Source organism: Myotis daubentonii, chromosome 2 (assembly GCF_963259705.1).
Source record: "Myotis daubentonii chromosome 2, mMyoDau2.1, whole genome shotgun sequence".
In the NCBI taxonomy this organism is placed as follows: Eukaryota; Metazoa; Chordata; class Mammalia; order Chiroptera; family Vespertilionidae; genus Myotis; species Myotis daubentonii.
The window spans coordinates 56,630,340-56,649,649 of NC_081841.1; the positions used below are offsets into that span (position 1 = coordinate 56,630,340).

At 49.4% G+C, this 19,310-nt stretch overlaps 1 protein-coding gene across 1 annotated transcript; it reads right to left on the reverse strand.

Annotated features, from left to right (window-relative positions):
• Positions 1–721: 721 nt before the first annotated feature.
• STAT2 (signal transducer and activator of transcription 2) lies at positions 722–18,311 on the reverse strand. Its single transcript, XM_059683271.1, has 24 exons — positions 18,191–18,311; positions 13,851–13,994; positions 13,543–13,696; positions 13,128–13,223; positions 12,864–12,953; positions 12,699–12,774; positions 12,169–12,254; positions 11,851–12,005; positions 7,834–7,992; positions 7,643–7,735; positions 7,367–7,426; positions 6,916–6,936; positions 6,598–6,691; positions 6,405–6,452; positions 6,245–6,328; positions 5,989–6,087; positions 5,753–5,888; positions 5,599–5,651; positions 5,382–5,476; positions 4,668–4,804; positions 4,310–4,492; positions 4,063–4,120; positions 2,485–2,804; positions 722–2,330 (listed from the first exon to the last, which is right to left on the reverse strand). The coding sequence occupies exons 2-24, from the start codon at positions 13,979–13,981 to the stop codon at positions 2,191–2,193; spliced, it is 2,568 nt and encodes an 855-aa protein (XP_059539254.1). The 5' UTR covers positions 13,982–13,994; positions 18,191–18,311; the 3' UTR covers positions 722–2,190.
• Positions 18,312–19,310: the final 999 nt, after the last annotated feature.

Consider the following 19,310-nt stretch of genomic DNA (forward strand, 5'->3'; position numbering starts at 1 on the left):
TAGAGTAACTGGGATCTTTTTGGTCTTAATCCCCGCGTGGCTGAGCAAGATGAAAGGGATGACAAGGGGACGGGATTAGGAAACGGGACACCTCTCTTGCTCCCTGACCCAGTGCCACCTTCCCTGCTTTCTTGGCCAAGAGTGTATTTAGCCAAAGATGGGAATCCCGATCACTGCAGGATCCAAAGTCAGAGCTGTTTGAGCAGAAAGGGCATTCCAGGAAGATCAAGGTAAATCCCCCAAACGAATGGGATCCTCCCTCAATGGCGGCTATCTGTGGGCCCCTTCAGAAGGGAGTTTGATTACCCCGAGGGAGTTAAACTACCTTTGAAAGGAAGTATGGAAATGTTCTAGTGATGATTTCTCCTTTCTCCATCTTCACAATATCAACAAGAAACATGGGCTTTGGAGTCAGACAGACCCAGGTTTGAAATTTGGCTTTGGCACCAACCTGCTGAGGAACAAGGGGCTAATTCCATAACTAACACCCCCTCCCTGACACACACTCATACACAGCGTACTTCCCCCTGGAAGAATCTGTGGGTCAGGAGAGGTTGCTCCAAACAGGGAGGTAAGAAGAAGAAACATGACCAGAGGGGCATCCTGGGGTGGGTGGAAGACATGCCATGCTCTGCTGGCCTTGGCCCTCCGTGGCCTATTGGTGTTTCCAAGAACATTCGTCTTTGTGAGAAGGGAAAGAAAGAAGGTCAAAGAGGAAACGTTTCTAGGTCAGCACAGAGTTTATTAGCCACTTCCGCTCAGATGGGACTCTTTCTCAATAGTACTGTTCCTCTAACACACGATTTTCAACCAGTGTCCCCCACATTTTTTAAACATACAACACCTAACTTTATTCAGGAGCACTGACCTCTTTTCCCTTAGACTGCCAAATAAAAACATAACAACAACCAACACAACAATAGCCATCCTGTATGAATGAATCAAAATTACACCTATTTTTCTGTCAGATCGGCCAAAACATTTTTTTTTTTTTGGTGTGCTGCAAAATTTTAGTAATTAGTTTCTATGTGCTATGAGATGAAAAAGGTTGAAAGCCGCTGCTCTCACATACCAGGCAGGAAATAGCCGCGTGTAGAAGGCCTCACTTTCATTTGCATCTCAGGTTTACTAGAAGCACATCTTAGAGCAATGGCAGTTGTCCCGGGGTTTCCTGGGAATGGCTAAGATGGGAGGTTGTCCAGAGCTCATGAAAAACCTTCAAGGTCCTAAGTTCCAGGAACTTGATCTCTGCCCAGGTCCATGCCCAAGGAATAGAAACAGTCTTTTCAGGTAAACAATATATTGCACAAAAGAAAGGGATGACGTCTTAAGAGAGAAATATCTAAGACCCAGGGCTTCTCTTCCTCTGGAAATGTACCAATCTACACTATAAAAAGCAGTCCCTGAGTTCCCAGCTAGCGAACATCCCTGGTCTCCGAAGCATTGGGACAGTGGAGGCTAGGCAGCCTTAGTTATTGTGCAAAGCTTCACAGGCACATTAGGCTGGGAGGATCGGCTTCCAGGGGAGGAATGGATGTGGCCACTGCTCCAGGCTCCAGGTCCTGCCCTGCCTTTAGCAGTGGCTCTAACTCCAGGCCCAGCCCTGGCTCTGGGGTGTGTGTGTGTCGGGGGGGGGGGGGGGGGGGGCGGGGAAGGATAGGGTAAGGAGGGGTCGGAGGGAGATCGGTAAGAAGAGGAGGTCTACCTCCTACTTCCTTTCAGAGGGGAGCTTCCCAGTGTGGCTGAGGCAGAAAGCACTCAGTCCCTGTAGGAAGAGGACATTTAGGACAGGAGTGAGGGGAGGAAGAAAGGAGAAGGTCATCCTGGGCATGAGGGAGAGATGGAGCCCTGCCATGTGTCAGTTCCCCCAGGTTCGCCTTACCCGCTATCAAAAAGTTGAAATTCTTCCATACTGGAAAGGAGCAACTTCTCTGAGCCCTCCAAGTTCCTCCTAACTGTCCTGGCCTGTTCCTAAAACCGCTACCCCTCCAAGCACAGCCGGCAGCCTCCAGGATCCTAGTTAGAGCCATGGCCAACATCTGTTCTGGTTCACATGTCCCTCTCACTTCAAATCAGGCCGTTAACCCAGCTTAGAAGAGGCACATGCCTGATTTCCCATCCTGGGAGAGCAACACCATGATGCAGGGATTATATGGGGTAAAAGATATGGAAAGAACAGAGGAAACAGTCCTAGTAGTCAGGAGTCAAGGGCCCATCCGTGAAGAAATGGCTCTGGGGGAAGTTGTACGCCTCGTCCACGGTGTTCTGGCCAGCTAACAGTGGGTCTCCGTTTGGCATGATTTCTTCAATCTTCATGTTGTTTCTGAAGACTGGGTAGTCCAGAGAAAGAAGTGAGGTCCTGATTGTAGGTAAGGAGTTCCCAACCCAGCCAGGACAGGGAGGGAGATGGTAGCAGAGGCCTGGGCAAGGCCTGAGATTAGGTAGGGCAGGGGTTGGTGTGTCCAGCCCCATCTCATCACTTACTTTCCATCTCCTCAATGTTCAAGTGTCTCAGATCATGGGGCAAATCTGGCTCTGGCTCTGGCTCTGGCACGGGCTGTGAAACAGGCTCTAGAAGAGGCTCCAGCTTCAGTTCTGGTCCCAGGTCCAGTGTGGGGTCCAGCTCCAGCTCGGGCTCCGGTGGCTCCAGCTCAGGCCCCAGATCCAGCCCTGCCTTTAGCAGTGGCTCCAACTCCGGGTCTAGTCCTAGCTCTTGCCCTGGTGCTAGGCCCGGGGGCAGGTCTAATGGCTCTACTTCTGGCTCCACATTAAGCTCCAGCGGTTGTTGCAGCTCATCCACCTGTCTGGATACCCCAATACAGACAAAGGGGAGTACTTAGCAGTTTAGGTGAGGTCGGAATGGTAGAGCAAGCAGAGACTACTTCTCTAATCTAAGAAGGTAAAGGAGCACAGGGCTCTTAGCACAGGCTTTGCTCTGCCCTGGCCAGCTAACTCGGTTAGAGCGTCATCCCGATATGCCAAGGCTGCAGGTTCAAATCCCTGATGGGGGCATATACAAGAGTCAACCAGTGAATGCATAAATAAGTGGAACAACTAATCCATGTTTCTCTGTTTTGTTTTTTTTTCTTCTCTCTCTCTCCCGTCCTAGCTCTCTCTAAAATTAATTACAAACAAAGGACACAGGCTTTGCAGAGTCTGAATCCTATCAGTCAGGCTTACCAGAGTTTGAATCCTATCATTTACTAGCTGGGTGACCTTAGGCAAGTTAACTAACTTCTCTGAGCCTCAGATTTACCATCTGTAAAATGGGAACAACAATACCTAATAATATTTGAGAGGCAGGAGGCTGGTTAAAAGCAGGGCTTTGGAATCTGACAGACCTGGATCCTTTCGTAGCCATGGGCCTCGAGCATGCCACTTCACTGTGCTAAACCCGTTTCCTCAGCTGGCGACAGTAGTAAGTGTCTGCCTCACAGGACTTTTATGAAAATTCAGTAAGTGAGAAAATGAGCACAAAGTTTTAGCCCAGTGCCTTGTATATAGTAAACTTTCATTACATATTCCTGTTCCTATTACCTACTCATATGAATTCTCATAATGATTAATTTTTTAAAAGTATATTTTTATTGATTTCAGAGAGGAAGAGAGAGATAGAAACAATAATGAGAGGAATCATTGATTGGCTGCCTCCTGCACATTGGACCGAGCCCACAAACCAGGCATGTGCCCTTGACTGGAATTGAACCCGGGACCCTTCGGTCTGCAGGCCGATGCTCTATCCACTGAGCCAAACTGGCTAGGGCAGGACTAACTTTTTAAAAATGTTATAAAAGTATCTAGTACCATGTTTGGCATCAATCAGACGTCCATTAACATCAGGGCTTCTGACTGTTATTATCAGGGAACCTCTGTGGAGACAGCTGAAGGATGGCAGCAGGAAAATAGAGAAGAGAGAGAGTAGAAGAGCAGGAAAAACCTAGAGGACTGGAGAGCGCGGCGAGGAGAGAAGGCCAGGGAGACTGGACGTGGACAGGCTGGTTGACTATGTCGGCAGAAAGGGTTGCGGGGGTGGGGGGGGATGGCGCAGGGTTCCCATCTCACCTGTTAGAGACCACGATGAGCTTCCGTGTCAGGTACTTCCTTTGCTCCTCGAGGTTAACTGTCGGGACGCACACAAGAGGCGGGGAGGTTAGTATGGGACCCAGACCGATGTCCTGACAGTCACAGCTCCTTACTAATTAGCAGTGTCCCACGGACAAATCCCTTCACTGCTCTGCATGTTGGTACGGAAGGCGCTGGCCTGGTGGATGCCTGCGGTCTCCCAGGGAAGTCCGTCAGCGACTCTCACCTTTGTCCTCGTAGTAGCACCCGAAAGCTTCATCCCGCGGGGTGCGGGGGTAGAGGAAGCGCAGCGGGTTCTCGGGAATGTTCTCCTCGGTGAGCAGCTGGTAGTGGCGGATGATTTTGGTCAGCGGGAGCGACTGCAGCACCTCCTTGGTGAAGGGCTTCACGGAGTGGATGAGCACCTTATCTGGACAGTGGAGAGTGGAGCAGGCAGGCTTTCGAGAGGAGGCCCGGCCTGGGCGCTCCACTCCGCCTGCCCACCCCCAGACCTGCTGAGGGGTTCGGGCGGAGCCGGGGAAGCCGGGCACAGGCAGCGGGGCAGGAAGGAGCGGCTGTGGGAGCAGCAGGGCGGGGCAGCTGACCATCATCCTGGTGTTCCACCCAGGAGCAGGTAATGCCGCCTTCGGAGGTCTCGCTGAAGCGCAGTAGGAAGGTGCCAGAGACGGTCTTCTTCAGCAACCTGCGCTCCTGGCTCCGGCTCACAAACCCCATGATGCGCCTGGAGCAGAGAAAGCAGCTGAGCGGCCCTCCTGCCTCCCGCTTTCGTGGGGAGGGAGAGGGCGCCAGCTTTCTGCCCTGGCGCTGCCACTACAAACTGTTCCACTGTGGCCGCGTCACTCCGCGCTGACAGCTCCTCCAGGGTTGGAAGAGGTGTGAGGATTCAGGAGGCCATGCCGATGAAAGACACCTTGTAAAAGGCAGCGTGCCGTGCAAAGGGGCAGGCGGTGTGGTGGGAGAGCACCGGCTTGGGCTCAGACAGGCCCGGCTTTGAATCCTGACTCAGCCCCTTTACTTTCTCGAAGCCTTCGTTCCTCACCGGACACGAGGGGGCAACACCCCCCACTCAGCATGGCTGTGGGGTTACACAGAGAATGCATGAATGCACCCAGCAGGCTCTGGATCACAACAGCTGCTTGACAAACACCGGCTCTCACTGTTATTGCAAAGGGGAGGGGGTGTGACCTGGGCCCAGTTTTTGCTCTCTCTCCCTATTTGCCACATGAGGGCGCACAGAGCCCACTCAAGCCTAGAGAGGCAGCGGGGTCTAGGGAGAGGGAGGCTGACCGAGGTCTTACCCATCATTCCAGAGATCCTTCAGGTGCTCATGTACCAAGTCCAGAATTTTGTCTAACCATGTCCAGAATGGTAGCTTCCCAGGCGGGCTCTCTCGCTGAAGGAGGAGTGGAAAAGCAGGGAGATGTGGAGTGGCCCTCGGGGTGGGGAAGGAGTGTTGGGGGCGGGGCGGGGTTTGGACTGGGACTAGGATCTGGCTGCCCAGGAGGAGGGTGTTACCTTAGTGAAGTCGGCCCAGGACAACAGCGCACCCTCATTCCCCGAGTTCTGTCCTGTGGACAGAAAGCCCGTTAGCTGATGGGAGGAGGCAAGGCCAGGGCTCCTGGGGTGGAGAGGACAGGGGGCCGGGGCTGACCGGAAAGGAGGTCCGTACCAAACAGCTTGTCCTTCAGCATGCTCAGCTGGTCCTGGTCGAGGCCTCGGCCAGCGTAGGAGGAGAACTGCCAACTGAGGGCCGGGCCCAGTAAGGTCCAGGGGGCCTTTGGGGGGCTGGAGAAGAACTGCTGATTCTGCAGGTATGGGAAGAGGGCAGGGTGGCTCAGAGCAGCACCCTCACACCAAGCTGCCACCCCTCCTCACCACCCTTCTCCTGTTGGCCCCACCCCCTACCTGAGGGTTTGAGCTGAGCAGATTGAACCAGAGAATCGAGGCCCAGGCGATGGAGAGTTGATTCATGTTAGAAATAACCACCACAGGGAGGGTGTCTGCCTGGGAGAAGACAGGAGTCACAGTGGAGGCTGTGAGGATTCTAGCTGCAGACGTTTGAGCGGGGCCAGGGGCAATATTTCACCTGAGAGGCTTCTGTTAACCCCTCCTGTACCCTCCCCCAACCTGCTCCAGCTCGCCCGCCTCCGTCTTCACTCACTTTCAGTTCCTGCTTCAGTCCCTGGTAGGTGTATCTGACCGTGAAGCTGATGACGTGCAGTTCCTCGGTCACACCCAGCAGACCCTGGGACAGCCACAGCCGTGAGCAGAGGGCCCTGGGGCATGTCCCTCCTGCCCCCAGCCCTCTGTCCAGGCCTCACCTTATTGCTGCCCTTTCCTGAACCACCCGAGCGTTGCTCCAACAGAGTCTGTGAATTGAGGGGAAGGAGAGAGAATGCCAGAGGAGGGACCCAGCGTCCCTGGAACCCGTTTGGCCCACAAGACTTCCCAAGGCCTGGGCACTTGCCCCCGCCTGTTCCATTGGATTAGAAACAGAAGCTACTAGCCTCTTACCAGATAGCCGAAGTCCCAGATTAAGCCCTGACTCTGCCCTTTCTCGGGGGTCAAAGTTTTCTGGGTTGAGGTCAGAATGTTGAACTTCCGGAAGCTATTCCAGGAGGAAGAAAATATATGAAGGACAGGGACAGAGTTATTCTAAAATTCAGCAGGAAGACAACCAGCTCCATTTCATTTCAGGCCTCTCCATCTCCCTCTGCGTATGTGCCACCCACATCAGCCTTCTCCTGTCTGTGCCCCCCTCAGGGCTGCCACATGTGGTTGTGCAGCTCACGCAATGCACAAAGGTTTGCAGCTTTTTTGTCAGGTACCTACCCTTGTGATTGAGGAGGATTCCTGAAAAGAAATAAAATAAAATAAAGTCACTGGGAAGCAAAACAGCATAGAAATTAGGAATGTGGTCTTTGGGATCAGACAGACCTAAGTTCAAACCCAAGTCTGCAGCTCACGAGTTATGTGGCCTTCAAGACACATCATCTCACTGAGCTTGTTTTCTCGTCTGAATGGTGCATGGATAACAGCTAACGCATAGGGTTTCTAGACTATTAAATGAATATTTGACAAGCTGCATGTCACATAGCAGGTGCTCAACAAAAGGGATGAATTGTTATTTCTATGAGGTAGGAATGGAGGGGGGAAGAACACAGCCCCGGAGCCTTCGGGAAAAGGAGGTGTCTTCTCTGCCCGCCCCCCACCCTCCCTACGCCCCCCGTCAGCCCACATCCTGGCCACTCTTTGGTCACACCTTTCACCTGCTCCAACTTACTTGTCAATAAAGACTTCTGCAGTCAGTGACTCGCTGCCTTCCTGGAGCCTCACCAGCAGCCTGGGGAGGAGAGAGGTGGATGGAGAAAGTGGTCAACCTCAACTTCCGAATAGACCAGATGTTTGGAAAAGATAAGGGAAGAGATTAGAAGAGGTAGATTGACTGAGGGGGGGAAAAAGAGAAGGAACAGCCAAGAGTGGGAAGATCTTTAAAGCCAGAAAGCGAACAGTGCCAGGTCTGGAAAAAGGAATCAGGAATGAATTCTGAAACGCCCACCTTGTTCGGACAGTGAACTTGCTCCCAGTCCTGAGGATGAGGGGTCGATGGGGAGTCTGAGGCATGCAAGGCTGGGTTTCTACCACAAAGGCTCTGGGAAGAGAGAAGTGGAGAGACTATAGAGCTCAGCATCTGTAACAGTGGCTCCCCTGCTGCTTCCCTCCCTAGAGGTCCCTCCATGGCCTCCAAACCTGTGGAGCAGATGTTGTAGCAACTCTGTGACCTGGGCCTCCTGCAGGTCCACCCCTGAGATCAGAGGGTCATTCTCATAGCTAACCAGTTGACTCAAGTCCTTCAGTTCCTTCAGCAGCTGCCGCAGATGAAACATGAGCTTTGCCCCATCTGTGAACCTGAGTGATAGAACCCAAGGGAGAGAGAATCCATGAGTTTCCTGGAGCCCCCAAACAGGCTCTAAGAGCTCCCCTTTAACTATGTGGAGAATTAAAACTGATTGGGACAAAAAAAAAAAAAAAGAATCCAGGAAGCACTGATTGTCCAACATGATTCATAATCCAAGAAATGAAAATCAAAGCCACTTTCACATTAAAATTGGTAAAAGATGAACACAATAAAGCTAGCTTTCATATAATGTTTGATATATACTATTTATTTTAAGTGTGTTACACACATGAATGCATTTAATCCTTACAACCACCCTATTTAGTAGATACTATTATTGCCCCCATTTTACAGCTGATAAAACTGAGGCACAGAAAAGTTTAGTGAAAGCGACTTGCTCAAGGTCATAAAACTAGTAAGGAACAAAATTGTATGTAATCCAAGGCAGTCTGGCTGCACAGTTCATACTTTTGACTTCTATAGTTTACTGACTCTATAAAAAAACTAATAATAGGCAATGTAGTGACAGGAAAACAATCATATACTATACATAAGCAAACAAATTGGGATAGTAGTTTGAAACTATTTTTTAAAAAGCCTCAAAAAGTGTGCACACATTTTATAGTATTCCATTCTTAAGATCTATCCTAAGAAAATAATCAGACAAATGGACAAAGATAAATGTACCAGGAAATTCATAGCTTTGTTATTTGTCATAGAAAATTAGAACCATTTGGTTATTAGGTATATAAATTATGACATATACATGTAATGAAATACTATGCAACCATTAAATATAATGATATAGGCTTAAATATGTAACATGGAAAAATGTCCACAAATATTAAAAAAGTATAAGATAGTATAGATATAATTTGACTTCTGCTTAAAATAGATGTATTTTTGTGTATAGGCATAGGGGAAATCTGGAAAAAGTATGCAAAAGCATAAACAGAGGGTACCTACTTCTGCATGATTATATTAAACAGATGGTTGATTTCTTTCTTTTCTCTTTTATTTTTTAAATTATTATTATTATGTTTAATATGTTTTTATTGATTTCAGAGAGGGAGGGAGAGAGAGAGAGGTAGAAACATCAATGATGAGAGAGAATCATTGATTGGCTGCCTCTTGCATGCCGCCCAACTGGGGACTGAGCCCACAACTTGGGCATGTGCCCTGACCAGGAATTGAACCGGTGATCTCCCGGTTCCTGGGTTGGTGCTTAACTGCTGAGCCACAACCCGGCTGGGCATTCTTTACTCTTTTACGTTGTCTGAAATTTTTTCAATTGGTATACACTGTATTTGTAATCAGAAAAAGCAATACCTCTTTTTATTAAAAAACAATGAAACAAGACAAGCTCTCATTCCTGGGAGCATGCTGGCTCCTTTCCCTTACCTGTCTTCTTTCCTCACAGGCACATATCTCCTAAACTCTAAGGAACCCCATGAGACTTGCAACCAGGGGAGCAACAGGCCGTGGTAGCTCATCCAGGGCTAACCCTTAAAACTGTCCTCAAGGCCCCCTTTTCTCTGACTTCCCAGTGAGCTGACAGCAGCTCTGCCTTTGCTCACTTCTTTCCCATAACGTTTCTAGAGCCAAAGCAGCCCTGCCTAGGCTGTCTTCTGTTGCTTCTTCTAGCCTAGGCCCTTCCTTGTTTCACTGTCCCCAGATTTAATAAATGTACTCTTGCCCTAGCCAGTTTGGCTCAGTGGATAGAGCATCGGCCTGCAGATTGAAGGGTCATGGGTTTGATTCAGGTCAAGGGCATGTACCTCAGTTGCAGGCTCAATACCCGGCCTCAGGTGCGGGAGACAACCCACCGATATGTCTCTCTCACACTGATGTTTCTTTTTGTCTCTCCCTCTCCCACTCTCTCTCTTTTTTTTAAAATATATTTTATTGATTTTTCACAGAGAGGAAGGGAGAGAGATAGAAAGTTAGAAACATCGATGAGAGAGAAACATCGATCAGCTGCCTCCTGCACATCCCCCACCGGGGATGTGCCCGCAACCCAGGTACATGCCCTTGACCGGAATCGAACCTGGGACCTTTCAGTCTGCAGGCCGACGCTCTATCCACTGAGCCAAACCAGTTTTGGCTCCCACTCTCTCTTAAAAAAAAGAAAAGTCAATGGAAAAATATCCTCAGGTGAGGATTGACAAAAACAAAACAAAAACCCACAAACAAATAAATGTACTACTAAGATAAAAAATTTTTTTTAAAAAATACAATGAGTCCTAGCTGGTTTGGCTCAGTGGCCTATGGACTGGGGAGTCCTGGGTTCAGTTCCAGTCAAGGGCACATGCCTGGGTTGTGGGCTCGATCCCCAGTAGTGGGCGTGCAGGAGGCAGCCGATCAATGATTCCCTCTCTTCATTGATGTTTTTATCTCTCTCTCCCTTCCTCTCTGAAATCAATAAAAATATACTTAAAAAATAATAAATTGAGCCAGGCCAGTGTGGCTCAGTTGGTTGAGCATTATCCCATGCATCAGGAGGTCTCCAGTTTGATTCCTGGTCAGGGCACATGCCCAGGTTGCAGGCCTGATCTCCAGTGTGGGGTGTGCAGGAGGCAGCCGATCAATGATTCTCTCTCATCATTGATGTTTCTATCTCTCTCTCCCTTTCCCTTCTTCTCTGAAATAAATTTTAAAATATATTTTAAAAATTAATATAAAATAGTTTACTAGAAAAATAGCAAGAAATTAAAAACAACCTAAATGTCCAAAAAGAATAGTTCATTAATTAAATTATGTTACCTTCATATAGAGAACAATAATGCAGCCATTGAAAGTAACATCCTATATAATAAAAAGCTAATATGCTAATTAGACCAAACAGCAGAATGACCATCTGGACATCCTTCCGGCTGACCGTCCATACAAAGCCAGGACCAGGAGGGCCGGCCAAGGCTGTGAGGGGCTGCGAGGGAAACCTGGGTCCCAAGTGCCAGAGGGAAGCCGGTGCCGGCAGCTGGGAGAAGGAAGGCCTACTCTAGCATGAATTTCGTGCACCAGGTCTCTAGTGGGTAAATATTATAATATACTGCTAAGTTAAAAAGAAGAAAAACAAGTCTACATGTCTCAAAATAGTATGAATGGTATGATTCAATTTTTTAAAATATATTTTTTATTTATTTCAGAGAGGAAGGGAGAAGGAGAGAGAGAGAGAGAGAGAAACATTAATGATGAGAGAGAATCATTGATTGGCTGCCTCCTGCATGTCCCACACTGGGGATTAAGCCTGCAACCCAGGCATGTGCCCTTGACCAGGATCAAACCTGGGACCCTTCAGTTTGTAGGCTGACGCTCTTCAAACTGAGCCAAACTGGCTAGGGCTCAATTTTTGTTTAATAATGTTACAGTAGCCGAACCGGTTTGGCTCAGTGGATAGAGCACTGGCCTGCGGACTCAAGGGTCCCAGGTTCGATTCCGGTCAAGGGCATGTACCTTGGTTGCGGGCACATCCCCACTGGGAGGTGTGCAGGAGGCAGCTGGTCGATCTCTCTCATCGATGTTTCTAACTCTCTATCCCTCTCCCTTCTTCTCTGTAAAAAATCAATAAAATATATTAAAAAAAAATAATGTTACAGTAGCTACATCTGGGCAGTAAGGTAATAAGTAATTTTTTTTGCATTATGTTCACTGCACAAACAATAGTAGTATATTTCCCAGGTGATTAAAAATGAAGGGCTCTGGGTATCGAGAATGAAGAGCAGAGTACAGTTGTAGTCAGATAAGGGAGCTGGGGTCGTTCTGGGGAGCAGAGAGTAGGAAAGCAATGCCATATGCAGGACCTTACAAAGCACAGGGCAGTGGCTAGGACTAGGGCTGGGTGAGCCTGAGGGCGGGGAGGTGCCTCTCACCACTTCTCTAGCTGGAGAAGTTCCAACCCTCCGTCTGGGGGGGCTCCAATGCAGGTTTTCTGCTGCTGCACTTTCCATTGCTCCAAATTGGGTAGCAGTAGCTCAAGTAGGGTAGTTAATCGGCCCAGCAGTCCTCTGGAGGCATCCAGCACCTCCTAAGAAAGACATAAGTGAGTGTGGAGCACCTCTCACCACCCTCCTCCACCATCCAACTGGGGATAAAGGGACAAAAAAGCCAAGGCCAAGAGGCCAAGGCTCCCAGGTCCCGCGTCTCCCCCAGCCCCCTGCTGCCCACGCCCTCTGTTCTTTGCCTCCCACCTTTCTCCTTCTGTCCAGTTCATTGAGAGTTGCCTGCAGAACCTGCTGCTGTCTGGTCTGATGGGGGTCCAAAGAAGATGTCCTCACTGGAATAGCAGGAGCAGGAGTGAGACAAGTGCTCAGACCTAGGGCTCCTTCCCTCATCTTCCTGACCTAGACCTCGGTCAGGGTTGGGAAGGGGGAATTCTGACGGGAGAGGAAGGGGAACCAAAGCAAAGCACGGATCCCTCTGGGCCTGCAGGCGAATTCTCAGTGATCATGTTGAAACAGAAGCCTACTCTACCTACTAAGGCAGTTTCCCATGCAACTCCCCCAGCATTCACTACTGTCCCTCAGCCACACCTCCAGCCCAACCCCCACAGCAAACCCTGGCACTGGTAGCTTTGCCTGGCAGCAGAACTATAACTATAGCTAGTGAGGTGTAGCCAAAGGTGATTACTTCTTACTGGGGCTTTTCCCTCCTGCTCCCTCCTACCCTCGGCCTTCCAGCAGGAACCTGTCCTTCTCCCACCCCTCAGTGTGCTTCCTACCTGGGCCCTGAGCCTTGAATCGGAAGAGGAAGACATCCTGCAGGTCTTTCAGCTGGCTGATGGCCTTCACCAGCTTCTGTAGAGGGGAGGAGACCAGGTGAGGCTGCTTCTGTGGGAGGAGGCAGGCCGATCCTGCCCACCCTGACTCGTGCCACATCTACCAACCTCCATCATGGCCTTCAGTTCCAGGATCCGGGATTCAATCTCATGCTGCTGGCTCTGCACAGGTGCTTCGAGGGCTGGCTCTTCTTGCTCCTGCAATAAGAGGCTCTGAGCACATTCAACTCTGACCTTTTATCCCTAAAATCCAGTCCTGAAGTTATATGACAGGCTATTTGGGGATCTTATTCCGAGACAAATTTCCTGAGTCCTTTCCATGGTCCCTCGCCACTCCAGGGGCTTTTCATAGCATCAGCAAACTGCTCTCACCACTTGAGCCCTCTGAGCCTGCATCAGAATTCTCTTTTCTTCCAGAAGGAGATTAAAGATCATCTCAGCCAATTGGATGGGGCCCTGGGGTAAGGCCTGCAGGAGGCAAAGAGAGAAAACATTGATCCCATTCAACTGCCTTCAGTGAACATTCCCATCAGTGATGCAATACTTCCCCTCCTTCAGGGCCCCTAGCCCTTCCCTTTCTCACCACAGGTCCACAAACCCTAGTCTCTTCCCAACAGCTTCATCTAAACACTGACCTTCTCTCTGCCAGCGATCCCCCAAATCCAGACTCTGTTCCCCTTTCCCCAGGGCTGCCCCTGTCCCTTTGCACCTCCAGGTCCTGTTCTATACCCAAAACCGTACTCTACAGTTCCCATTCCCACTTTGTTATTGCCACTCCTCCAAGTACCTGAATGTCCCGATAGAATTTTCGCAAGTTATGCTGTAACAACAAGCACTCGGGGTCCTGGCTGCAGCGGGCGCACTCATAGTTTAGTTGGTCCAAGAAGTGGAAGCACAGCATATTAGCCTGGGAATTATCATTGCCCAGCGCAGCTTCCTGCCTGGAGACCAGGAATGACAAAGATTAGTATCTCTGCAGGGTCTTTACTATCTTCAGGCCTTCTAACCCATCCTGCCCTTGGTGTCTACAGGATCCTCAGAAAAAAAGAACCCATTTTTCTCATTCCCCACCACCCAGCTTTCTGAGAGCCTCACCAGTTCTGGTCTTCAATCCAAACAGCCAAGTACTGTCGAATGTCCACCGGCAGGAGGCTATTTGTGTAGAGCTGGTGCAGCTGATCCTGAAATCGGCTGTCGAGATTCTGCAGCATCTCCCACTGCGCCATTTGGGGTCTGAGTCTGAAGGATTTAGGCTCCCAATTGTAAAGTTTGCTGGACTAAATCACCCACAGCATCATGATACTTTATTATTACATATTAAAAATGTCTTTACTTATACAGGTAAGAAAAAAAAGTGGGGTGTCTATTGATTTCAGAGAGGAAGGGATGGGGAGAGAGACATAGACCCCACTCCCAATCTTGGTCTCTTCCCGTCTTCCCCAGAAACCAGTATTATTAGTTTGGTACATATTCTTCCAGGGAGTACCATTTAAGAGCTCCTTTTTGTTTTAATGGTAGTTTTCAAACACACACTGAAATAGAGTGAATAGTACAAGGATTGTCCATGTACCAATCCTTCACCTTCAACAAACATTAATGATGTTTCTACCATTTGTAAAATCTATCTCCCCCAATACATCTATCTATATAGAAGACTAAGCGACCAGTATGACCAGTCAACTGCTCGACTGGTCAACCAGTCACTACGATGATGCACTGACTACCAGGAGGCAGACACTCAATGCAGGAGCTGCCCCCTGGTGGTCAGTATGCTCCCACAGCCAACCTCCCATGGTCGGCCAATATCTCCCTGGCCAGCTGGCCCTGATCGGCCCTGATTACGGGCCAGGCTGAGGGTCCCCAACAGTGCATGAATTTGTGCACTGGACTTCTAGTTTATTACAAATTTACTAGAGGCCCGGTGCACAGATTCATGCCCCAGTGGGGTCCCTTGGCCAGGCCTATGGGGATCAGCTGAAACCAGCAGTCCTACATCCCCCAAGGGATGTAGTAGTGCCGAAGTGGCAGGAGGCTGGGGAGGAGTATGAGCCCTGGCCGGGCACCACATTGCTCCTGCCCATCCCGGCCCCGCTGTGCCTGCCCGCTGCCACCACCGCTTGGTAGGCTCACTGCCACTCTGCTGCGGTCTCCACACACTTGTCCTAAGGCAATACTAGCGCACGCTCGCCAGCCATGACCCCAGCGTTTGGCGCCCGTTGGTCAGCTGAGCAGTGCTCCTACTATGGGAGCGCACTGACCACCAGGGGGAAGCTCCTGCATTGAGCATCTGGCCCCTGGGGGTCAGTGCACATCATAGCTACTGGTCGAATGGTCGAACGGTCAACTGGCTGCTTAGGCTTTTATATATATAGATATGTTTGTATTTGTTTATGCTAGAGCATTTAAAGATAGTGTGGGTCATAAGTATTTATTTCAGCATGATCCCTGCTCTCTCCAAAGCTTTATTAGGGGCTGAAACCTCCTTGGAGATAAAATCTATATGTATAAAAGACTGATATGCAAAGTGTCCCCTTGGGAGTTTGACAGGGAGACTGGGAGTTCGATCGCTTACTATAACATGCGCTGACCACCAGGGGGTGGTGCGGAATGAAGGAAGGCCCTGGCCAGTGGCTGGCAGCTGGGGAAGGAAGGTCCCGCTGGCAGCCGGAAGGCCCTGATGGGTCCTGATTGCTGGCCAGGCCTAGGGACCCTACCCGTGCATGAATTTTGTGCCCTGGGCCTTTAGTATCCTATATAATAAAAGGCTAATATGCAAAATGACCGAACGGCGGAATGACCAGTCACTATGACACACACTGACCACCAGGGGGCAGACGCTCGATGCAGGATCTGCCCCCTAGTGGTCAGTATGCTCCAACAGGGGGAGCACCACTCAGCCAGAAGCTGGGCTCATGGCAGGAGAGCGCAGCGGCGGCTGTGGGAGCTAAGGCAGTGCAGGGAGCAGGCCTAAGCCAGCAGTCGGACATCCCCTGAGGGCTCCTAGACTGCGAGAGGGCGCAGGCTGGGCGGAGGGACCCCCCCACACACACCTGAGTGCACCAGTCCTCTAGTACTCTATAAACTGCTCTCCAAGTAGGAAGGAAGAGCTCCATTCTAGATGTTTAAAAGCTGTGCAAGGGGCCCGACCAGCGTGGCTCAGTGGTTGAGCATTGACCTATGAACCGGGAGGTTGGATTCCCAGTCAGAGCATATACTGGGGTTGTGGGTTCGATCCCCAGTGTGGGGTGTGCAGGAGGCAGCTGATCAATGATTCTCTCTCATCATTGATGTTTCTCTCTCTCTCTCCCTCTCCCTTCCTCTCTGACATCAATAAAAATATTTTAAAAAATAAAAAGAAAAGCTGTGCAAGAGGTCATTCAATCCCTAAGACTGTGTCACCTTTTATGATCTTTGTTGATCTCTGAGTCTTCATGTGGGTTATCAAATTTGTCAGAAACTTAGAAACTTCATTCAAAACTGGTTTTTGCCTGTCATCAAGTAGACTAGGCAGAAAATCTTTCTCCCTAACTTGCCCCACCTACTGCCATCTGTCTGTTTAGGAAATGAAAACTTACTCTTGTTGCAACCTCAACCTTACAGAAAAGAACAAACATGCACATCTGTGGTCTAAACATGTCATATGATTTTATTATAAATGAAAGAAAAATTTTAGGGCGGCAGAAATTGTTTCCACCAGTATGAACAATTATGAGCTGCCTTTCTACCTCTAGGAATTAGGAACAGGGGGAGGACAGGATTGGGCAGGGGCTCTTATTTTACACTTTAACCCTTTTAGTATTGCTTGACTTTTAAAACTATGTATACCTGTATTGCTTAAAAAAAAAAAAGAAGAAGAAGAGGCTCCAGTTCTCAAGGAATGAATTGCGAATTGGCTATTAAAAGAGTAAGGCAGTATAAGAAACAACAGGAAAACAAACAAAAAACAAAGAGGATAAAGGAGTATGGCAACAAGCAAACCCTGAGGTTTAAATATAAAAACAAACAAACCTTTTTTTAAAAAAAAAAAAATCACCTATCTTGCCCTAAACGGCTTGGCTGAGTGGATAGAGCGTCAGCCTGCAGACTGAAAGGTCCCAGGTTCCATTCACATCAAGGGCATGTACCTTGGTTGCAGGCACATCCCGGGTAGGGGGCGTGCAGCAGGCAGCTGATCGCTGTTTCTCTCTCATCGATGTTTTTAACTCTTTATCCCTCTCCCTTCCTCTCTGTAAAAAACCAATAAAATATATTTTTTAAAAATCACCTATCTTTACTTATTTATTTTTAATCCTACCCGAGGATATGTTTCTTTTTTAATATGTATGTATATTCTTATGTGCCCTGACCAGGAATCCATCCGAGACCTCCAGGTTCATAGGTCGACCACTAAGACCTCCAGCCAGGCTGGAGGATACTTTATTTTATTTTATTTATTTCTGGAGGAAGGGAGAGGGACAGAGAGAGACAGAAACATCAATGATGGGAGAGAACCACTGACTGTCTACCTCTTGCACGCCCCCCACTGGGGACCGAGCCAGCAACCCAGACATGTACCCAGAATGGAACGGAGCCGGACCCTTCAGTCCGCAGGCAGACTCTCTATCCACTGAGCCAAACCGGCTAGGGCTGGGGGTGGCGGGTATGTCTTTGCTGAGTTTTATCGAAAGGAAAGGCTAGAAAGAAACATTGATGCGAAGAAGAAACTTCCATCGGTTGCCTCCCACAGGCGTCCAACCAGGAATCCAACCTACAACCCAGGTATGAGCCCTTCACCAGGAATCCTTCGGTGTGGGGGTGGACGTTCTAACCACTGAGAACACTGGCCAGGGGTTTATCTTCTATTTTTTTAAAAAATTGATTTTAGGAAGAGAGAAAGAGAAACATCAATGTTTGTTCCACTTAGGTATTCATTGGTTGCTTCTTGTATTGCCTGATCGGAGATGGAACCCGCAACCTTGGCGTACGGGGAGGACGCTCTAACAAACTGAGCAACCCGGCCAGGGCTGTATATAATACTTTTAACATAACAAATAAGGATGATAAATCGTATCTATCCTTAGACATTGACTTTTGTGTGTGTGTGTGTGTGTGTGTGTGTGTGTGTGTGTGTGTGTGAATGAGAATCAAAAGTATCACAAGCCAGAGGTAAAAGCGTTGGCAAGGCAGTAAACCAATGCAACAATGTCAAGTTCCGGGTCTTGGAGGTTGTAGGGGGGTTTGGGGGCGTGGAGGGTGGGGGCTACAGTTGGGGACCTAGACCCGGCAAGATGGGGGTGACCAGGTTGCAGCAGGTAACTGACAGCGCCTATCTCACCGGGTCATAGCTCCCTGACAGCGCCTATTTCACCGGGTCATAGCTCCCGGGCCAGGCGCACTTCCCGGGGGTAACACGCGCCTCCACCCCCAATTCCCGCGCGCCCTCTCGGGGTCCGTACCTGGTGGGGGTCTCAGTCCCCGCTCCCGCCAGTGGCTCTGCTCAAGGCTTCCTTTCCCCACCGGGAGCTCCGCACCAGCGCCTCCCGCCCCTCAGACCCCAGGCTGTGAGTTCATTGGCTCCGCCGCAGCTCCTCCCTCTCCGCGGGGCGGGACCAGCGGAGCGGAAGCCACACCTCCAGTCCCAGCGATTGGTGGGAAAACCTCCAGTAAGCCCCGCCCCCTATCTGCGGAGGGAGGAGTACAATTAATGGAATGGCCCTGGACTGAAACGGCTGATTTCCGAGAACCCACTCGGCGGACAAGGAAATGAGACTAGCTCGCGACCGTGGAAGCGCTTAGGGCTCCATAAGAAGGGGTGGGACCGGAATTTCAACATTTTGGGATCGGAAGGGGAGGGCTGAAGTAATAACAAAATAACTATTTACTGATAGTACTGTGCTAAAAGCTTTAGGTTCGTTCCTTTTTTAAATTTCCACAAAACCCATACGCCGAAACCGGTTTGGCTCAGTGGATAGAGCGTCGGCCTGCGGACTGAAGGGTCCCGAGTTCGATTTCCGTCAAAGGCATGTACCTTGGTGGCGGGCACATCCCCAGGAGGGGGTGTGCAGGAGGCGGCTGATCGATGTTTCTCTCTCATCGATGTTTCTGACTCTCTATCTCTCTCCCTTCCTCTCTGTGAAAAATCAATAAAATATATTTGAAAAAAATATATTTAAAAAAAAACCCCATAGAACTGAAAATCATCATCCCCCTCTTTTTTTTTAAATATATATTTTTTTATTTTTTACAGAGAGGAAGGGAGAAGGATAGAGAGTTAGGAACATCGATGAGAGAGAGAGACATCGATCAGCTGCCTCCTGCACACTCCCTCCTGGGGATGTGCCCGCCACCAAGGTACATGCCTTTGACGGAAATCGAACCTGGGACCCTTCAGTCCGCAGGCCGACGCTCTATCCACTGAGCCAAACTGGTCAGGGCATCATCATCCCCCTCTTCAGAAATTTTAATAACTGAGCTTGGAGAAAGAAGTTATTAGTTAGTGATCATTGAGGCTCAAACAAGTGGAGCCTGGATTAAAAACCAAACCCTCTGCCTCCAAACCCCAAACTTTAAAACGCC